The sequence below is a fragment of the Hemiscyllium ocellatum genome, chromosome 30 (assembly GCF_020745735.1).
Source record: "Hemiscyllium ocellatum isolate sHemOce1 chromosome 30, sHemOce1.pat.X.cur, whole genome shotgun sequence".
Taxonomy (NCBI): domain Eukaryota; kingdom Metazoa; phylum Chordata; class Chondrichthyes; order Orectolobiformes; family Hemiscylliidae; genus Hemiscyllium; species Hemiscyllium ocellatum.
Genome location: NC_083430.1, coordinates 38385982 through 38405108, shown reverse-complemented (window position 1 = coordinate 38405108; position 19127 = coordinate 38385982). Strand labels below are relative to the sequence as shown.

General features: G+C 42.3%; 1 protein-coding gene across 2 annotated transcripts in view; it reads left to right on the top strand.

Annotated features, from left to right (window-relative positions):
* The window catches only part of cep85 (centrosomal protein 85), an 82513-nt gene that overhangs the window by 40796 nt on the left and 22590 nt on the right, over positions 1-19127 (top strand). For both annotated transcript variants that reach the window (XM_060847491.1, XM_060847490.1), the window contains exons 4-7: positions 9132-9943; positions 12513-12643; positions 14676-14793; positions 15564-15749. In XM_060847491.1, coding sequence (XP_060703474.1) covers positions 9132-9943; positions 12513-12643; positions 14676-14793; positions 15564-15749 — 1247 coding nt within the window. The remainder of the gene's footprint in view (positions 1-9131; positions 9944-12512; positions 12644-14675; positions 14794-15563; positions 15750-19127) is intronic.

The following is a 19127-nucleotide window of genomic DNA, read 5'->3' as shown; positions in this document are numbered from 1 at the left end:
ATGTTGCAGTTGTATAAGACTCTGGTCCGGCCGCATCTGGAGGATTGTGTGCAGTTTTGGTCGTCATACTATAGGAAGGATGTGGAGGCACTGGAATGGGTGCAGAGGAGGTTTACCAGGATGTTGCCTGGTATGGTAGGAAGATCGTATGAGGAAAGGCTGAGGCACTTGAGGCTATTTTCATTGGAAGAAGGTTTAGGGGTGACTTGATAGAGATGTACAAGGTGATTAGGGGTTTAGATAGGGTTGACCATGAGAACCTTTTTTTCCACGTATGGAGACAGATATTACAAGGGGGCATAGCTTTAAATTAAGGGGTGGGAGGTATAGGACAGATGTTAGGGGTAGATTCTTTACTCAGCGAGTCGTGAGTTCATGGAATGCCCTGCCAGTAACAGTGGTGGACTCTCCCTCTTTATGGACATTTAAAAGGGCATTGGATAGGCATATGGAGGAAAGTGGGCTAGTGTAGGTTAGGTGGGCTTGGATCGGCGCAACATCGAGGGCTGAAGGACCTGTACTGCGCTGTATTTTTCTATGTTTCTATGTTCTAAAACAACATCAATTAACTCTTATTATTTGTCTGAGTCCAAAAGTTCCTTGGCCTTCTCCGGTGATCCACAAGTTATACACGGACATTTCATGGCTAAAGCATAGTATAGCTGAGTAGCCCAAGGAGTATTGAATGTTTAAATCCCTTAAGCTGTTTCTTCCGAAAGAGGAAGGCATTTGATGAAGCAAAGCTGGGGAAGAGTCCTGAAATAACATAATCTTGGATCAGTTATGAGTCATGGCTTTGGGGATCTTTCCCAAGATTTCTGGAGGCTTCCAAGAGCATCTGCCTCACCTTGTAGCTCTGCAGCCAGAACAGGACTGGGCTGGAGCACTGGTTCAAGCCAGGCCCACGTATTGCAACCCGGTAGGCCCATTCAACCCCCTGGCCTGATCCAGCCTCCAGATTCAATAGCTGTGGAAGCCACTGTTCAAGGAACCTTGTAAGCTGGCGGCCGCCTTCCCATTCGGGATGGCCCAGCAAACTAATATTTTTTCGACGACCTCGAGAATCTGCCCCTCCGACTTGGCGTTCAATTTCTTTGATGCCTCGGCCGCGCTTTTGTAGTGCGGCTGAGAATGAATTCCACCGACTTTGGACTCTTCTATGAAAGCATCGATCTTTGCATCAAGTTTGGAGATTATTTCCGTGAGGCTTGCCACCATAGGTAAGGCCCCCGGGATAGCTGTGGGTGCCTCTGCTGCAGCTGGGGAGGGGCTCCTGCCTACTGAGAACTGCGGGCACCTTTTTTCCCCCTAATCATTTTTACAGGAGACTGAACTGTATAAATTTTAGTACTAAACTACTAATTACATTAAGTAAAAACTATTTTTATTTGATTTGGTGAGTGTGGTGGAGGAGGGTGGCCCACTTTGCCTAGGTCTTGGGAGGAGCACTACAGACTCAGACTTGCTGAGTTGCCGCCATCTTGGATCCCTGATCTACCAGTTTAATTAATCAGATGACACATTGTGTTGCCCTTGTCATGACTTTGGTAAGAGTGTGTGAGGTTGTTCCTTTTTTTCTTTTCAAGCTCTGGGCTCGTCCAGTGTTGAATATCTCCATTCAATGTGCTTTCATCACACTTACAGGCAATGTACTCCTTACCCTGACTTCCTGCAAAGTGAAAACCGTTTTTTTTTCCTTGCTGCTTTTGCAGATCACTTTCAATTTATGCTTTCTTGTACTTTGTTCTTTTTTCCTCTGCCTATGTACTCCACAGCCCACTCATGATTTTGGAAACCATATTTTAGATCACCCTTTAACTGGCTTTCCTTCAAGTAGAACAGTCACAGCTACTTCTTCAATCTATTTTTCAAATATGATGCTCCTCGTCACTAGAACCATTCTTGTAAACTGCTTCTGCAGTATTTCCAGTGCGTTCACATCCTTCTTATAATGTGGTGCCCAGAATTGCATACTCTATTCATTTAGAGTCACAGAATCCTTGCAGTGTAGAACCAGGCCATTCGGCTCATCAAATTCGCACTGACCCTCTGAATTGCATGCCACACAGGATCCACCCCCACCCCAAATCCCTGTAAGCTCACACATCCCGTGGCAAACCTACCTAACTTGCACAACTTTAGACCGTGGGAGGAAACCCACGCAGACATGGAGAATACAAGCAAACATTTGCTGAGGGTAGCTTCGAATGTGGGTGCCTGGTGCTGAGGTAGCAGTGCAAGTCACTGAGCCATCGTGTTGCCCATTCCCCAGCTGCAGCTTAACAATTCTTACGCTGGTCTTGTATGTCTTATTTATGGTTGGTGCTGGCCAAATGTTAGTCAAGTAGGTAATGGTGTTCCTACAAATTTAAATTTCTAAGCTTTTTTTTTTCTCTCTTTTGCTGAGGTACCCAAATCTTATTAAAGGAATTGAAAGAAAAATCTGCAAGTACTGAAAGCCTCGGGCAGAATCCTAAAATTTAGTTACTTATAACCTACTTTCAGAGAGTTAGTAAAAGGTTTGCTGCCTTTGCTGAATGGCATTGTGCATTTTTGTTTAGATCTGGCATTGATCAAGATTTCCTTATTGTGTGTTTTAAACTAGCTTGAACTCCACATAAGTAGTGTATAGAAACATGCATTTGTGTGAAATTCTTGGGTTGTTGGAATGTTTTCTCAAAATCCCACTTGTAAATCTAAGTTCGTAGGGACCTAGAATAAGCTGTCTGTTTCCAGTTTTGAAATGTGAGAAGTGGTGCTAAATATACCAGCAATCCTTTTTTTTTCCTCTGCCAGTATTCTCACTGACTAAATGGAACGGGATGTACTTACTTCTCCTACCCAACAACTCAACATGACCATATTTAATGCAGTTTAGATTAATTTATGGAGTGTTGCTGATCAATAAATGTTTGAACGAAACTAGTGTCTGAGGTGGAGGTTAGGGCACTTCGCTGAGTACTTTTAGAAAGTTTTTGTTGCATATATGGATTTTATTTTGAGGAAGATGTTACAATCTGAATACTCCTGAAGGTAAGTTGTTTTGTTTCAATTGAATAAGATTATTAATAGATCAGCATTTCGGACTTCATTTCCAGTTTTGTTTCAACCTTCAACTAATTTATAAATGATTGCATGAGTGTTGTTCAATCTCCCATTAATAGCTACAACAACACTGCCTTGACTATCTTAAACTCCCATGGATAGTGTCTAAAAATAGTTTGTTTTTTTTCCATGGCTGCTGCTGGATTTTTTAAAAACTTGATTCTTTAATAATATCTATAACTGCCTGAGGTTAGTGTTGCCACTAATTGCTGCATGGGGATAGTAATTGAAGGTTTGTTAATGTTTATTATGATACAATATTTCTTAATTGATTTTGCCTATCGCAAATGAGCAAATAACTAATGTTGCAACTTTGTTGAAATGTTTAGTTAAATTTGAATTTGTTCCACTGTTTGAAAGCAACTTTCATAATTTATACACAATTATCAAATTAACTTGTGATCAACTTCAAAATGGCCTGTACAACTGTCCTCACTTTTTTTTAAAAAAAAATTATCATTCTGTGCTTTACTAGTTAGAAATTGTATGCTCTAACCGAACCTTTTTCATTTTTAACTCTACCTTTGCACAGCTGGCTGTCTGAAAGGAGTTTGCATTGGGATTCAACCTGACAATGGAGAAAAGTGGAGTGAGACTCACTGGAGGAGGGCATTTTAGGCCCCCTCGGTTTTGTGGAAGAAAGTGTGCAGATATCATTTGTATCTCTCTCTCATTTTTTAGATTTTTGATTATGGGTTGGCTAGCTCCGTTGTCTCGTGTGATTCAGCACCAGTACAGGTTCAACTGTTGTACTGGTTCTGGTAGTTCATGGAGGCTAGATCTTCCCAACAGCCCGTGGATGATAGAGGAACAGATATGTGGGCAGATTATGGAAAAGAGTAAAACAACAAGGTTGTTCTGGTGGGTGATTTCAACATCCCATATACAGAGGAACCTCTATCTGTAGGACACAGGCGGAGAGTATTTCATTTGGTTACTGGAATTCTGGATAATTGACTGCTGGGTAATGTAGTGTTGCCAAGCATCAGGACCTTGTTATCCGGCAAGATCACCAACATTCTGTTTTGACTGTGACTTGGTTTGTGCCAAGTGCTTTGGGGGAAGTTAAATTCATCTAGGCAAGCAATAATTCATATTAGGCAAGCACTGCGGGGGGTGGCATATGGAAATCTTTTAAAGACCAGTTATGGGGGAGAGCCTTATGTCAGTGCGAGGGAGATTTATTGGAGAAGATTTTCAGGGATAGGATTTACTCCAATTTGGAAAAATATGAACTTATTAGCAATGATCAGCATGGTTTTGTGCAGGGAAGGTCATGCCTCCAAACCTTTGTTGAGTTTTTAAAGGAAAAGGCAAAGATGATTTGGACAGGGTGGTAACTCGTCTACAATGACAATAGACAATAGGTGCAGGAGTACGCCATTCTGCCTTTCGAGCCTGCACCACCATTTATTATGATCATGGCTGATCATCCTTAATCAGTATCCTGTTCCTGCCTTCTCTCCATAACCCTTGATTTCACTATCTTTTGAGAGCTCTATCCAACTCTTTCTTAAATGAATCCAGAGACTGGGCCTCCACTGCCCTCTGGGGCAAAGTGTTCCACACAGACCCCACTCTCTGGGTGAAGAAGTTTCTCCTCATCTCTGTCCTAAATGGTCTACCCCATATTTTTAAGCTGTGTCCTCTGGTTCGGCACTCGCTCATCAGCGGAAACATGTTTCCTGCTGCCAGAATGTCCAATCCTTTCATAATCTTATGTCTCAATCAGATCCCCTCTCAGTCTTCTAAACTCAAGGGGATACAAGCCCAGTCGCTCCAGTCTTTCAGTGTAAGGTAATCCTGCCATTCCAGGAATTGACCTCGTGAACCTATGCTGCACTCCCTCAATAGCCAGAAAGTCTTTCCTCCAATTTGGAGATCAGAACTGCACACAGTACTCCAGGTGTGGTCTCACCAGGGCCCTGTACAGCTGCAGAAGCACCTCTTTGCTTCTATACTCAATCCCTCTCGTTATGAAGGCCAGCATGCTATTAGCCTTCTTCGCTACCTGCTGTACCTGCATGCTTACCTTCATTGACTGGTGTACAAGAACATCCAGATCTCTCTGTACTGCCCCTTTTACCTAAGTTGATTCCATTTAGGTAGTAATCTGCCTTCCTGTTCTTGCCACCAAAGTGGATAACCATACATTTATCCATATTAAACTGCATCTCCCATGCATCTGACCACTCACCTAACCTGTCCAGGTCACCCTGTAATCTGCTAACATCCTCATCACATTTCACCCCGCCACCCAGCTTAGAATCATCAGCAAATTTGCTAATGTTATTGCTAATACCTTCTTCTATATCATTAACATATATTGTAAAAAGCTGCGGTCCCAGCACTGATCCCTGCAGTACCCCACTGGTCACTACCTGCCATTCCGAAATGGAGCCATTTATCCTACTCTTGGTTGGCTGATAGGAAACCAACATTCAATCCAAGTCAGTACTTTTCCCCCAATACCATGCACCCTAATTTTGCTCACTAACCTCCTATGTGGGACTTTATCGAAAGCTTTCTGAAAGTCCAGTACACTACATCTTCTGGATCTCCCTCGTCCATCTTCAGAGTTACATCCTCTCAAAATTCCAGAAGATTAGTCAAGCATGATTTCCCTTTCATCAATCCATGCTGCCTCTGTCCTATCCTGTTACTACTATCCAGATGTGTCATAATTTCATCCTTAATAATAGACTCCAGCATCTTCCCCACCACTGAGGTCAGACTAACTGGTCAATAATTTCCTGCTTTCTCTCTCCCGCCTTTTCTTAAAAAGTGGTATAACATTGGCCACCCTCCAATCTGCAGGAACTGATCCCGAATCTACTGAACTCTGGAAAATAATTACCAATGCATCCATGATTTCTCGAGCCACCTCCTTCAGTACCCTGGGATGTAGACCATCAGGCCCCGGAGACTTATCAACCTTCAGACCTAACAGTCTCTCCAACACCAAATCCTGGCAAATATAGATTCCCTTAAGTTCAGGTCCTTCAGCCACTGTTACCTCAGGGAGATTGCTTGTGTCTTCCCCAGTGAACACAGATCTGAAGTACCAATTCAATTCTTCTGCCATTTCTTTGTTTCCCGTAATATATTCCCCTGTTTCTGTCTTCAAGGGCCCAATTTTTGTCTTAACCATTTTTTTTTTTGCCTTTCACATACCTAAAAAAGCTTTTACTATCCTCCTTTATATTTTTGGCCAGTTTACCTTTTATACCTCTTTTTTTTTTCTCTCTCTGCGTATTTCCTTCTTAGTAATTCTCTGTTCTTTAAAAGCTTCCCAGTCCTCCGTTTTCCCACTTTATCTTTGCTGTGTTATACTTCTTCCCTTTATCTTTATATGTTTCTTAACTTCCCTCATCAGCCACGGCCACCCATGCCGCCTCCTAGGATCGATCTTCCTTTTTGGAATGAACTGATCCTGCAGCTTCTGCATTATACATAGAAATATCTGCCATTGTTCCTCCACTATCATCCCTGCTAAGGTATTGCACCATTGAACTTTGGCTAGCTCCATAGTTCCCTTTATTCAACAGAAATATTGTCACTTCCGATTGTACCCTCTCCCTCTCAAATTGCAGATTGAAGCTTATTGTATTATGGTCACTACTTCCCAATGGCTCCTTCACTTCGAGGTCCCTGATCAATTCTGGTTCGTTGCACAATACCAGATCCAGAATTGCCTTCTCCCTGGTAGGCTCCAGCACCAGCTGTTCTAAGAATCCATCTCTGAGGCACTCCACAAAGTCTCTCTCTTGAGGTCCAATACCATCCTGATTCTCTGTCTACCTGCGTGTTGAAATCCCCCTTAACAACTGTAGTAACATCTTTGCGACAGGCCAATTACAGCTCCTGTTTTAACTTGCATCCGACATCTAGACTACTGTTTGGCGGCCTGTAGATAACTCCCAAGAGGGTCTTTTTACCCTTAGAATTTCTCAGCTCTGTCCATACTGACACTACATCCCCTGATTCTTCTAGGTCCCCCCCGCGCAAGGGACTGAATATCATCCCTTACCAACATGGCCAGCCCACCCCTCTGCCCGTCAGTCTGTCCTTTTATAATAGCACATAATATTCAAATATTCATTTCCCAGGCCCTGTCCACTTGAAGCCATGTCTCAGTTTTCCCCACAATATTGTATCTGCCAATTTCCAAAAGAGCCTCAAGCTCATCCATCTTATTTCTCATGCTTCGTGCATTCATATATAGTATTTTTAATTTGTTACTGCCCTCACCGTTCCCATCAACTCCTATTTCACTCAACCTTACAGCATGATCCCTTTTTTGAGTTTTCTGCTTCATTGGTACAGTTGTCTGTCTTGACTTCCCTTGTTCTAACATTCCCTTCAATTTCCTTCTTAAACATCCAGTACCCCTCTCTCTTCTCTCTTCTTTTCCCCCCCCTCTCCCCCCCCGCCCCCCCCCCACCGACATCTTAGTTTAAACGTAGCTGTGTTGCAGTAGCAAACCTGCCTGCCAGAATGCTGGTCCCCAACCTATTAAGGTGCAAACCATCTCTTGTATAATTTATGCTTACCACAAAACATACCCAGTGATCCAAGAATTTAACTCCTTGCTTCCTGCACCAGTTCCCCAGCCACATGTTCAAGTCCGTTATCTCCCTGTTTCTGGCCTCACCAGCCTGAGGAACTGGAAGCAAACTGGATGTAATCACCCTGGACGTCCTGCTTTTCTGCCGCCTTCCTAGTTAGTATGTTCCTCCCCTTCCCAATGTCATTTGTGCTGACATGTACCATCACCTCTGGCTCTTCACCTTTGCCCTTGAGGATTTCCTGCACTCTGTCTGTGATGTCTTTAACCCTGGCACCAGGAAGGCAACACACCATCCTTAAGTCCCGCCTGCTGCCATACAAACCCCGGTCAGTTCCTCTCACTATGGAGTCTCCTATTACCACAGCTCTGTGCGATGTCCGACTCTTCTGCTCTGGCTTTAGCAAAGGTTTTGACAAAGTCTCTCATGGCAGGCTGATGCATGTGACTTCATTCTTGTAATTCACGGTGAGCTTGTGATGGATATAGAACTGGTTTACTCAACAAAGTAGCAGTGGATAGGTGTTTTTATTGGAAATCTGTGATTAGTATTGTACAGGGATCAGTGTTGGAAACCTTGTTTGTGATTAGATTACTTAGTGTGGAAACCAGGCCCTTCAGCCCAACAAGTCCATACTGACCTGTTGAAGTGCAACCACCCACACCCATTCCCCTACGTTTATCCCATCACCTAACACAATAGGCAATTTAACATGGCCAATTCACTTAACCTGCACACTTTTGGACTGTGGGAGGAAATAAAATAATATATTTTTAAAAATTTGGAGGAGAATGTAGATGGCCTGATAAGTTTGCAGACAGAAGAGGACTGCCAGAAGATACAACACGATATAGATAGGCTGGAGACTTGGGCAGAAATGGCAGGTGGAATTTAATCTGTACAAATGCAAGGTCCTACATTTTGGAAGATCTAATGCAGGAGGGAGGGGAGCAGTAAATGGCAGAACTCTTTAAGATCAAACAGAGGAATCTAGATGTGCAGATCCACAGTTCCATCAAACTGACAACATACTTGGATAAAATAGTCAATAAAGCATATGACATTAGTGGTGTGATCGCAATGTTAATAGACTAGTATTACAGAACTCCAGGTTAACGTTCTTGAGGTATATTTGAATTTGTCATTGCGACTCCAGATCCCCAACAAGGTCATTGACTCTGAACCATCCATTGGGCCATTTAGGATGGGCAATAAATGCTGGCCTAGCCAACAGTACCAATGAGCAGAGAAAAATCAAATCTTTGCAGATTTGGAACAGGGTGGGGTGATAGTTTTTTAATGCATACCCAAAAGTTACCTCTTTTAACAAACTTTGGAGAAACTTTTTTGAAAAGCTGAGATATCTCTGAAGGAACACAAATCATTGAAAGTTTCTAGGCGGTCTGTACCTGTTCTTGGTGTAAATTTTGTTTCTAACTGTCTTTTCATCTTTTACAGATTTCTGCAGCTCCAGTGGGTGTTCCTCATTCAAACCTATCCGCTCACTGTCTGTCATCCCTACTGCACATGTCATGCCTTCTACCTCCGGTAACACTTCATCTAGTCTCCATCCAGTGAGTGATTCTGGTTTCAGTTCTGTATCCGTACAGCCAAGTGATCTGTCAGACACTCCGGATCAAAGATCTGGAAAGCAGTTGTCATCTTATTCCAAGTTGAATGGGCTGGATGTTTCTAACTTTGAGACCAGAGTGGTCAAAATGGAAGAACCTTTTATTGGTATTAAACCTTTACCTGTAGATTCAACAAACAGACCTACATTGAATGTGCTTGACAACTCCTATCCAAATACAGAATATTTAAGATCAGATGAGATGGTACGAAAATTTGAAACTCCTAATATCGAACCAACTTTGAATCAGTCTACTTTTTTGAACACTATGTACGACGATCCTAGGCACAGATTTCAAGAATGCAGCCAAGCAGGACAATCTCATGATATTAATGGAGCTGGAGGCAAGGATAGCTGTAGTATCTCCAATATGACTTTTAAATCCTTACCAGAGAGCAAAAACGTGTCTGCTAACAGTGGGCTGTTGGGACAGAGAGCTTGTTTGCGACCTAATGGTGCAGGCTCTGTTCCTGAAGGACTCCATAGCTTACATGCACAGCAAGCACTTTGGGCTCCGGTGTGGCTAAAAGAACAAGCACGTGGGAAACAGTATGATCACTCTAATGATAAACCTGGTGACATAACAGCATGGCAGCAGCAACAATTGGAGAGCCTTCGGCAGCAAGTGGAACAAATGCAGGTAATATCCTTACATTCAGTTTGAGATTGAGCAGATCTCTGCTCTGCAGGGCATGAGGAAGCCCAACAGTTTCAATGGTCTCTTGGGCTAATGCTTGGTGCCCTAGTAACACCACTGGGCTAGTAATCCTAAAGAGCTAGTTCTGGAGGAATTAGTTTCAAATCCCACAATGGCAGCTAGTAGAATTTAAATTCAATCAACTTAAAAAGAAGTCTGAAATAAAACTAATTTCTGTAACAGTGACTGGAGAGACAAACGCATCTGATTCGTGCATGTCTTTTAGGAATGAAAGTTCACTGTTCTTCCTTGGACTGGCATACCTGTGATTCCCAACTCTCAGCGATGAGAATTGATTTGATTTCTTAATTGCTCTCTGCAATGACCTAGCAAGCCACGTAGTTAAAGGACAGCTAGGGATGGGCAACAAATGTTGATCTGACTGACACCCACATCCTATGAAAGGATAGAAAAACTTGTGCCGTTTTCACTTGCTGTTGAGCAGTTGTCACGCATAGAATGGTAGCAATTGCTTTCAAATTTGTGATAAATGTCTTAAGTCAGTCTTACAACTCCAACATCTAAGGTTATACAAGAAAAAAGATTTATGAATTGAAGAGGTAAAGAATGATTAGGGATAGTCAGCATGATTTAGTGCGAAGGGAAATTTTCTCTCAAACTTCATTGAGGTTTTGGAATAAGCAACCAGAAGGATTGAGGGCAGAACAGTAATTGGACTTTTATTAAAGCCTTTGACAAGGTTCCACATGGTAGATCAACTAGTAAAGCCAGATCACATGGGATTCAGGGTGACTTTGCCGATTGGATACCAGATGTGGTTACCAGCATGAGACAATTATGGTGGTGAGTTATTTTTCAGACTGGAGGCCTGTGACCAGAGGTGTTTGACAGGGATCTGTGCCGGGTCCACTCTTGTCATTTTTTTTATAAATGATTTCTATGGGAATGTAGATTGCATGGTTTTTGCAGATGGCACCAAAATTTGTGGTATAGTGGACACTGAATAAGGTTATCTAAGATTTATAAAGATATTATTCAGTCAGGTCAATGGGCTGAAGAGTGGCAGATGGAGTTTAATTTGGGTTAATATGAGGTATTGTATTGTGGTAAGTCTAATAAGGGAAGGACCTATACAGTGGGAATTCAAGTACCTTAATTAGTCACAGATGTACAGCACAGAAACAGACCGTTCGCTCTAACTTCTCCATATTGGATATCCTAAATTAATCAAGTTCCATTTGCCAGTACTTGGCCCATATCCCTATTAACCCTTTACTATACATATACCCATCCAGATGCCTTTTTTAAATGTTGTAATTGTACCAACCTCCACCACTTCCTCTGGCAGCTCATTCCATACACTGACTGCCCTCGATTTTAAAAAAAAGTTGCCCCAAGGTCCCTCTTTTTGAAAGCCCTCTTCCTCCCTCACCCTAAACCTATGTCCTCTAGTTTTGGAATCTCCCACACCCAGGGAATGACCTTGTCTATTTGCCCTATCCATGCCTTTCATGATTTTATAAACCTCTAAGGTCACCCTTTAGCTTCTGACACTCCAGGGAAAACAGCCCCAGCATATTCAGCCTCTCTATAGCTCTAACCTGGCAACATCCTTAAGTCTTTTCTGAACCCTTTCAAGTTTCACAACATCGTCCTTATGTTGGCGGGAGACCAAGTTTGCATCACCTATAGATGGAGTTGTTAAAAGGCATTCAGCATGCTTACCTTCAATGCTTGGCCCTTTTGAGTATCAGAGTTGGGATGTCATGTTGAAGTTGTACAGGATGCTAGTTAGGCCAGTTCTAGTTGCCATCCTTGAAGGAGATTATTAAGCTGTATGATTTTTCAGTCTACCTAACTGAGACACAATTCTCCACTGCCACTTAAGTGTAAACTCAATTTGTTTAATGGGATGTAATTGGAGAATTTGGAGTACAGTATTGTGTTCAGTTCTGGATATCTTTATGAACAATTTTTGACAAGTAAAGAAGTATATTCTGTTTCCACTAGTTGGTATGACAGTGGGGGGTCAATGTTTGAAGATTGTCCAGAGGAGAGCTAGGAGTTGATGAGAAATTACTTAATCCATTCCAAACCCCTAACAATTGAGTAGTCTGGGAGAGTGGAGGTTGATCCCATAGGTGGTTTCAAAAGCAGGATATATATTTGAAAGTAGTGAAGTTAGAGGGCTATGGATGTAGGGTGACTGGGAGTAGCTGGGTACCTCTTTTGAGAAATGTGTTGAGTGGCTTCATTCTGTACTATAAGATTCTGTGGTATGGTCTGAGTGCCTTTTTTTTGGTATTTCCTTTTAGACTTATTGTGTTATTTCACTTGTCCATATGTTAATTGCATTACGTTTGGTGTTGGTTTCCTAGCCAGCCAGATGCATGGGCCTGCTATCCTTGCTCCTTCTAAGTTTAATTATATTCTGCTACTTTTTGACCTCCCTATCCATTTGTCAAAAACTGCTCTCCGGATTGGTTTTCCTAGTGATATGCTGAGATTTCCAATAGGTTTAACAATTGTTTTTCCCTATCTATCCCTATAGGTTTTAAACCATGGATCCCATCAATACCCTTCAGCCTATTCTGCTTTTGCACATCAAGAACTTAATAAATGGGATCCACTGATAAAAGCAAATGAAAGCTTGTTGAAGGAGAAGGAGATAGTTATTGAAAGGTATGTACGGTTTTTTAGTTTTTAGAAACCCTCCCCTCTGAATTAGTTCTCAGAAGGGCCAGTGGATTCACTGTTAACTGTTTCTGCACTGCTGCCAGGCTTGCTGAGTTTCTCCAGCAATTTTTGTACCCTGTCTGGATTAGAGCTGTTGTTAGGAAAAGAATGTACTACCAACCAGAATTAATTCTAACTGTCCTCTGGTCAGATAAAGTGTGGGTTATAAAGAATGAAATTCAATTAATCGTGCCCCATCAAGCTCTTATGTCATGGGAGAAAGTGAGTACTGCAGATGCTGGAGATCAGAGTCCAGAGTATGGTGCTGGAAAAGCGGAGCAGGAGAATCTACGTTTTGGGCAAAAGCCTTTATCAGGAGTGAGGCTTGCGATCCAGTGAGTGGAGAGATAAATGGAAGGGGTGTCGGGGTGGGGAAGGTAACTGTGTGTGATGGGTAGATAAAGATGGGAATAATGGTGATAGGTCAGAGGGGAGGGTGGAGCAGATAGGTGGGAAGAAAGATGGACAGATCATGAGGGCGGTGCTGAGTTGGAAGTTTGGATCTGGAATAAGGTTGGGGGGAGGGGAAATGAGGAAACTGGTGAAATCCACATTAATTCCATTTGGTTGGAAGGTCCCAAAGTGCAAGATGAGGCTTTCTTCCTCCAGGTGTTAGGTGGTTAGGGTTTGGCGATGGAGGAGGCCCAGGACCTGCATGTCCTTGGCAGTGTGGGAGGGGGTGTTCAGCCTCTGGACAGTGGAGTTGGTTGGTGTGGGTGTCCCCAGAGATGTTCTCTGAAGTGCTCTGCAAGTAGGCGTCCTGTCTCCCCAGTGTAGAGGAGACTGTGTATCGGGAGCAATAGATACAGTAAATGACTTGATTTGGAGATGCCGGTGTTGGACTGGGGTGTACAAAGTTAAAAATCTAAACACACCAGGTTGTAGTCTAACAGGTTTAATTGGAAGCACACTAGCTTTCGGAGCGACGCTCCTTCATCAGGTGATTTCACCTGATGAAGGAGCGTCGCTCCGAAAGCTAGTGTGCTTCCAATTAAACCTGTTAGACTATAATCTGGTGTTGTGATTTTCTAACAACATTGTAACTGACTTGGTGAGAGTTTAGGTAAATCTCAAAAGGACGTGGGATGCTTCTTTGGGGCCTTGGACAGAGGTGAGGCGGGAGATGCGGTGGGAGCATGGACCTGACGAGAGTCTCGGAGGGAATGGTCTTTACGGAAAGCAGATAGGGATGGAGAGGGAAATATATCTCTAGTGGTAGGGACCATTAATAGGTGGCAGAAATGGTGGAGTATGATGTGATGTATCCAGAGGTGGTTGGGGTGGAAGATGAGGACCAGGGAGGTTTTGTCCTTGCTGCCGTTGGAGGGGTTCCAGAGGTTCCCACTTTTCTGCTCCACTTCTCTCCGACCTCTCACCATTACCCCCACCTTCATCTACTTATCGCACTCTTAGCTACCTCCCACCCCTCCCATTTACCTCTCCACCTCGTTGGCTCATGAGCCTCATTCCTAATGAAGTGCTTTTGCCCAAAACATTGATTCCCCTGCTGTGTTTGTACATGACATAAGAGTCATGTACAAGTGTTTATACAAATTGAAGTTTCCACAAATGCTCAAGTACAATATACCAGTTCAAATGCCGAAAATGCTCCCTCCCACCATCAAATTCTCAGCACCTATTTTGGCTTTTCACTTTCCATCTTCATGGCCCTTATGATCTGCAAGAGTGCTCTGAATTTAGAGATTCTTCTATGGTGTCATGTTTCACTGATTTGTTGCACTTGGAGACTACATATTCTTCAGGCTAACTGGAGATCAGCTCAAGCTTATGGGTTTGTATACATCGTGCTATGGTCTTGCAGCATGTGCCTTCCTTTTGGCTATTCAGTGGTATCAATTAATCATGTCTTAAAGGGGGAAAACTTTCATGCTGTTCTTGAGTTGATCTTTTTAAAAATGTGTGGTATTATTCGCACTTTTTTTGTATATTTATAAATTCCTTTTACTTGGAATTACAGGCAGAAGCAACAGATAAGTCATTTGGAGCAGAAGATGAGGGAGAGCGAATTACAGATGCACAGTGCCCTGCTGGGCCATTCAGTTCCACTCAGTGATGTCTGCATACTCCGACTGCAGGTACTGCTCCCTAACTGATGATACCTAGGACAAGAGCTGAAGTCCATAACAGACCCCCCCCACCAAAGTGAAATTGCAAGAGGTACATGGTGAAGTGGTAATAAATGATACATTAGGGTAAAAGCCTGAAGGGTTGGAGAGTGTAAGGACTGTCAGGAGTTCCTGGCAAAGAGTAACTTGGAACTGAAGTTTGTGTAATGAGTCCCAAATTCAAGAACATGTAGACCAACTGTTCTGAGCATGGGAGGAACAAAAAAAATCAAAAGAGCAATGTATAGCTAGTGTTTAAAGTGGGGACCAAATTTGACAGCCACTGTGCACTGTTGTGTACATATAATTTAATGGCACAAAGAGGCCATTTAGTAATTTTTTGCCTGTGCTTCAGATTTCTGCAATACAAGTTTATTTTTTTTAAAAGTGCAACCATCTGCTTCTGAGCTAACTTCTCAATACATTGCATCATTGCCCAAAGACTTAATCTTTTAGTCCAAGTATTTATATTATCATGTGGCTCCAGGTACAAGGAGTTGGGGCCCTATTATGGTGTGGGAGGAAACTATGAGCACCTCCTTAGAGAAGGTTGGTATGTTTGAATCACCCATGATGTAATGAACAATACATGGTGCCAGTTGATTTGAAGTTCTTATTGCTGAAATCATCACTGTGTACTTGAACCTTTGCATCTTTTCTTTGCATATGCAATGCAGATACAAGTGGGGGGTTGCAATGTCTCCAAGTACCATCTGTTGATTTATTTCCATGGTTTCTAGGAATCTCTGCGGGAAAATACATTCTTACGAGCTCAGTATGCTGAAAGGACAGAAACATTGACAAATGAAAAATTAGAGATGGAGAAAAAGCTAACAGGAACAGAAGTGGAGATTCGTCGTCTGAATGACAGCCTCAAAGAAAATACACAAAAACACATGGATGATATGAAGAAAATGGAAGAAAAGGCAAGTGTCCAGTGTGTAATGTAAGGCACTTAGTGTGGCCTCAGGTCGTCATCATAGTGATGTACAGCATGGAAACAGACCCTTCGGTCCAACTTGTCCATGTCGACCAGATATCCCAACCCAATCTAGTCTCACCTGCCAGCACCCAGTCCATATCCCTCCAAACCCTTCCTATTCATATACCCATCCAGATGCCTCTCAAATGTTACAATTGTACTAACCTTCACCATTCCTTTGGCATCTCATTCCACACAAACACCAATTCTGTGAGAAGTAGTTGCCCCTTAGGTCTCTTTTATATCTTTCCCTTCTCGCTCTAAACCTATACCCTCTAGTTCTGGACTCCCCCACCCCAGGAAAAAAGACCTTGTCTATTCCCCCTATCCGTGTGGTGGAAAATGAGTCTGAATGGTTTATGCACAAAACTGACTTGTCTTCTATTTTAATTTTATTGAAAGTATGGCGGTTTGTAAAAGTCACTGTGCCTACTAATGTATCCAAGATCTATTAGTGACTAAAGCAGGCTCTCCATCAAAACTTTAAAGGTTTGTACGTGGCCATAAGGCTCCTTTTTAAAAATGGACACGCTTCAAATACATTTTTTTGCATTCGCATACTCTACCATTGGATGGCAGCATACAGTTGTAACATCAGGGTTCTGGTGCCCTCAAGTGGCAAAAATGTTTTTTCCCTGAATATTCATCGAATGTGGCCTTGTTGGTAAGGTTGACCATAATTGCTCTTGAGAAGTTAGGGGTAGTGGTGAGTCACCTCCTTGAACAGTTCAGGCCTGTGTACTGTAAATTTAACAGAATACGGGGTTAAAGGCAAGATTCTTAGGCAGTATAGAGGAACAGAGATTGTGGGGTCCATGTCCGTAGATCCCTCAGAGTTGCCATGCATGTTGATAACGTTGTTAAGGCATATTATGTGTTGGCTTTCATTAGCAGGGACTGAGTTTGAGCCATGAGATCATGCTGCAGCTGTATAGAGCCCTGGTTAGATCACACTTAGATTGTTGTGTTCAGTTCTGGTCACCTCCACATAGGAAAGATGTGAAAGCTCTAAAGAGGGTGCAGATGAGACTTACTAGGATCCTGCTTGGACTGGAGGGCATGTCTTATGAAGCAAGGTTGAGAGAGCTGGGGCTTTTCTCATTGGAGTGAAGGAGGATAAGAGGTGACTTGATTAGAGGTGTACAAGATGAATGAGAGACAGTGGATAGCCAGAGACTTTTTTTCCCCATGGCAGAAATGTCTATTGCAAGGGGGTATAATTTTATGGTAATTGGAGGAAGGTTTAGAGGTGATGTTAGAGAGATTCTTTACAGTGTGGGGGGTGTGTGGAATGCACTGCAGGCAGCAATAATAGCGTCAGATACATTAGGGACATTTTAAGCGACTCTGGGATAGGTACATGGAAGATAGTAAAATGTAGTTTCGTCTGACCTTGAATAGGGTAAAAGGGCTGCTACTGTGCTGTACTGTTCTGTTATTGAGAACAGCTAGGTTCCAGAATTTTGATCTGATGTGAATGAAGGAGCGATGGCTATAGTTCCAAGTCAGTTCAGTAAGTAACTCAGAGGGATACTCTCAAGGCTAATTGTATTCCCATGCAGCTGCTGTTTTTATTTTCTAGCTTGTAGGGGCTTTTAATTTGGAAATCAAAAGAGCCTCCGCTTCACTGCATTATAGATGGTTATGTAGCTTCCACTGCTCACTCACGGTGGAAGAAGTGGTTTAAGGTGATAGGTATCAATTAAGTGAGCTTTTTCATTCAGCACCTATAGATCATCCATTTTCTTTTTTTTTCCAGTACTTGTATGTTTTGATGTTTCAAGTGGTCACCTAAATCCTTAAGTGGTGACAGCCCCCACCTCTACCATCCCTTTGAGGCAGTGTGTTCCAAATACCCACTTCCCTCAGGATGAAAAATATTCTTCCTTAAACCTTCTGTCTTTTCCCTTTAAATCTGCCCTATTGTAATTAACAACTTCTTCTTATAAGAGCAGAGTTGTTGCCTTCAAGAATCTGTTGGTGTATAGCAAGGTTCCTCTGATCCTCCTCACATAATTTGTGGTACGTCCATATGCTCCATTGCTTTGGTCACTGCAAAATGCATCACCCATCACTACATTTTCCTCAACATTATTTAAATACAATTTTCTGTTATTATATCCATCTGACCATTTTTTTTTTATAGTAGACGAAGGCTTTCCTCCTCTGGCATAGCCACCATCCTGTTAAACTTTATGCCTCCATTTAATAAAGGCAAGTATCCCTTGCTGCCTTAACTGTTTTATCTATCTGCCTGGTCTAAGAGACCAGTGTAGAGACACACAAAAGTCCCTCCGATCCTTGGGTCTCCAGTGTCTTGCTAATCATCATTGCTTTTTGTCCTGCCAAAGTGCATCATCTCCCATTTTATCTGTTTTGAATTCATATAGAATCATTTTAGAATTCCAACATTGTAGAGAGAGGCCATTCAACTCTTTCCTTAACTCAAACCTTCCATACCCAGCAACATCCTGGTAAATCTCTTCTGAACAATCTCCAGCATGATTATATCCTTCCTGTAACTGGGTGACCAGAACTGGACAGAGTATTCCAGAAGATGCCTTGCCAAAGTACTGTAAAGTCTCAACATGATTTCCCAACTCCTATACTTAAAAGGACTGAGCACCGAAGACAAGTGTGCCAAACCTCCTCTTAACCACCCTCTATACATGATGCAAACTTCAAAGAATTATGTACCTGAATCCCAAGGTCCCTCTGTTCTACAACACTACCAAGGCTCCTTCCCTTAATTATATAAGCTCTACCTTTTTGTTGTACCAAAATGCAATACCTCTATTTATTCAGATTGAACGCCACCTGCTATTTTTATTCAGCCATTGACCCATTTCATCAAGATGTATTTGTTATCTTAGTAGAAGGTTTTTCTATGCTATCAATTTTGGTGTCGTCCTCAAACTTACTAACTGTACTTTTTTTTATATTCTCATGCAAATCACTAATACAAATGACAAACCATAATGAACCCAGAACCGATCCTTGTGGAACACAGCTTGTGACTTACCTTCAGTCTGAAAAGCAACCCTCTATCATCTGTCTCCTGTCATTTAAGCCAATTATATATCCCATGTGATCTAACTTTATTTATTAGTCTACCATGCAGAACCTTGCTGAAGGCTTTATCAATTCAAGTAAACTATGTCTACTGCTCCTGCCCTCAATCATTTTGGTAATTTCCTCAAAAGACTCAGTCAAGCTTGTGAGAAACTATTTTCCTCACCCAAAACCATGCTGACAATCCTAAACAATTTTTGCCTCTGTGTCCATAAATTCGATCACTTATAATCACTGCCAACAATTTGCC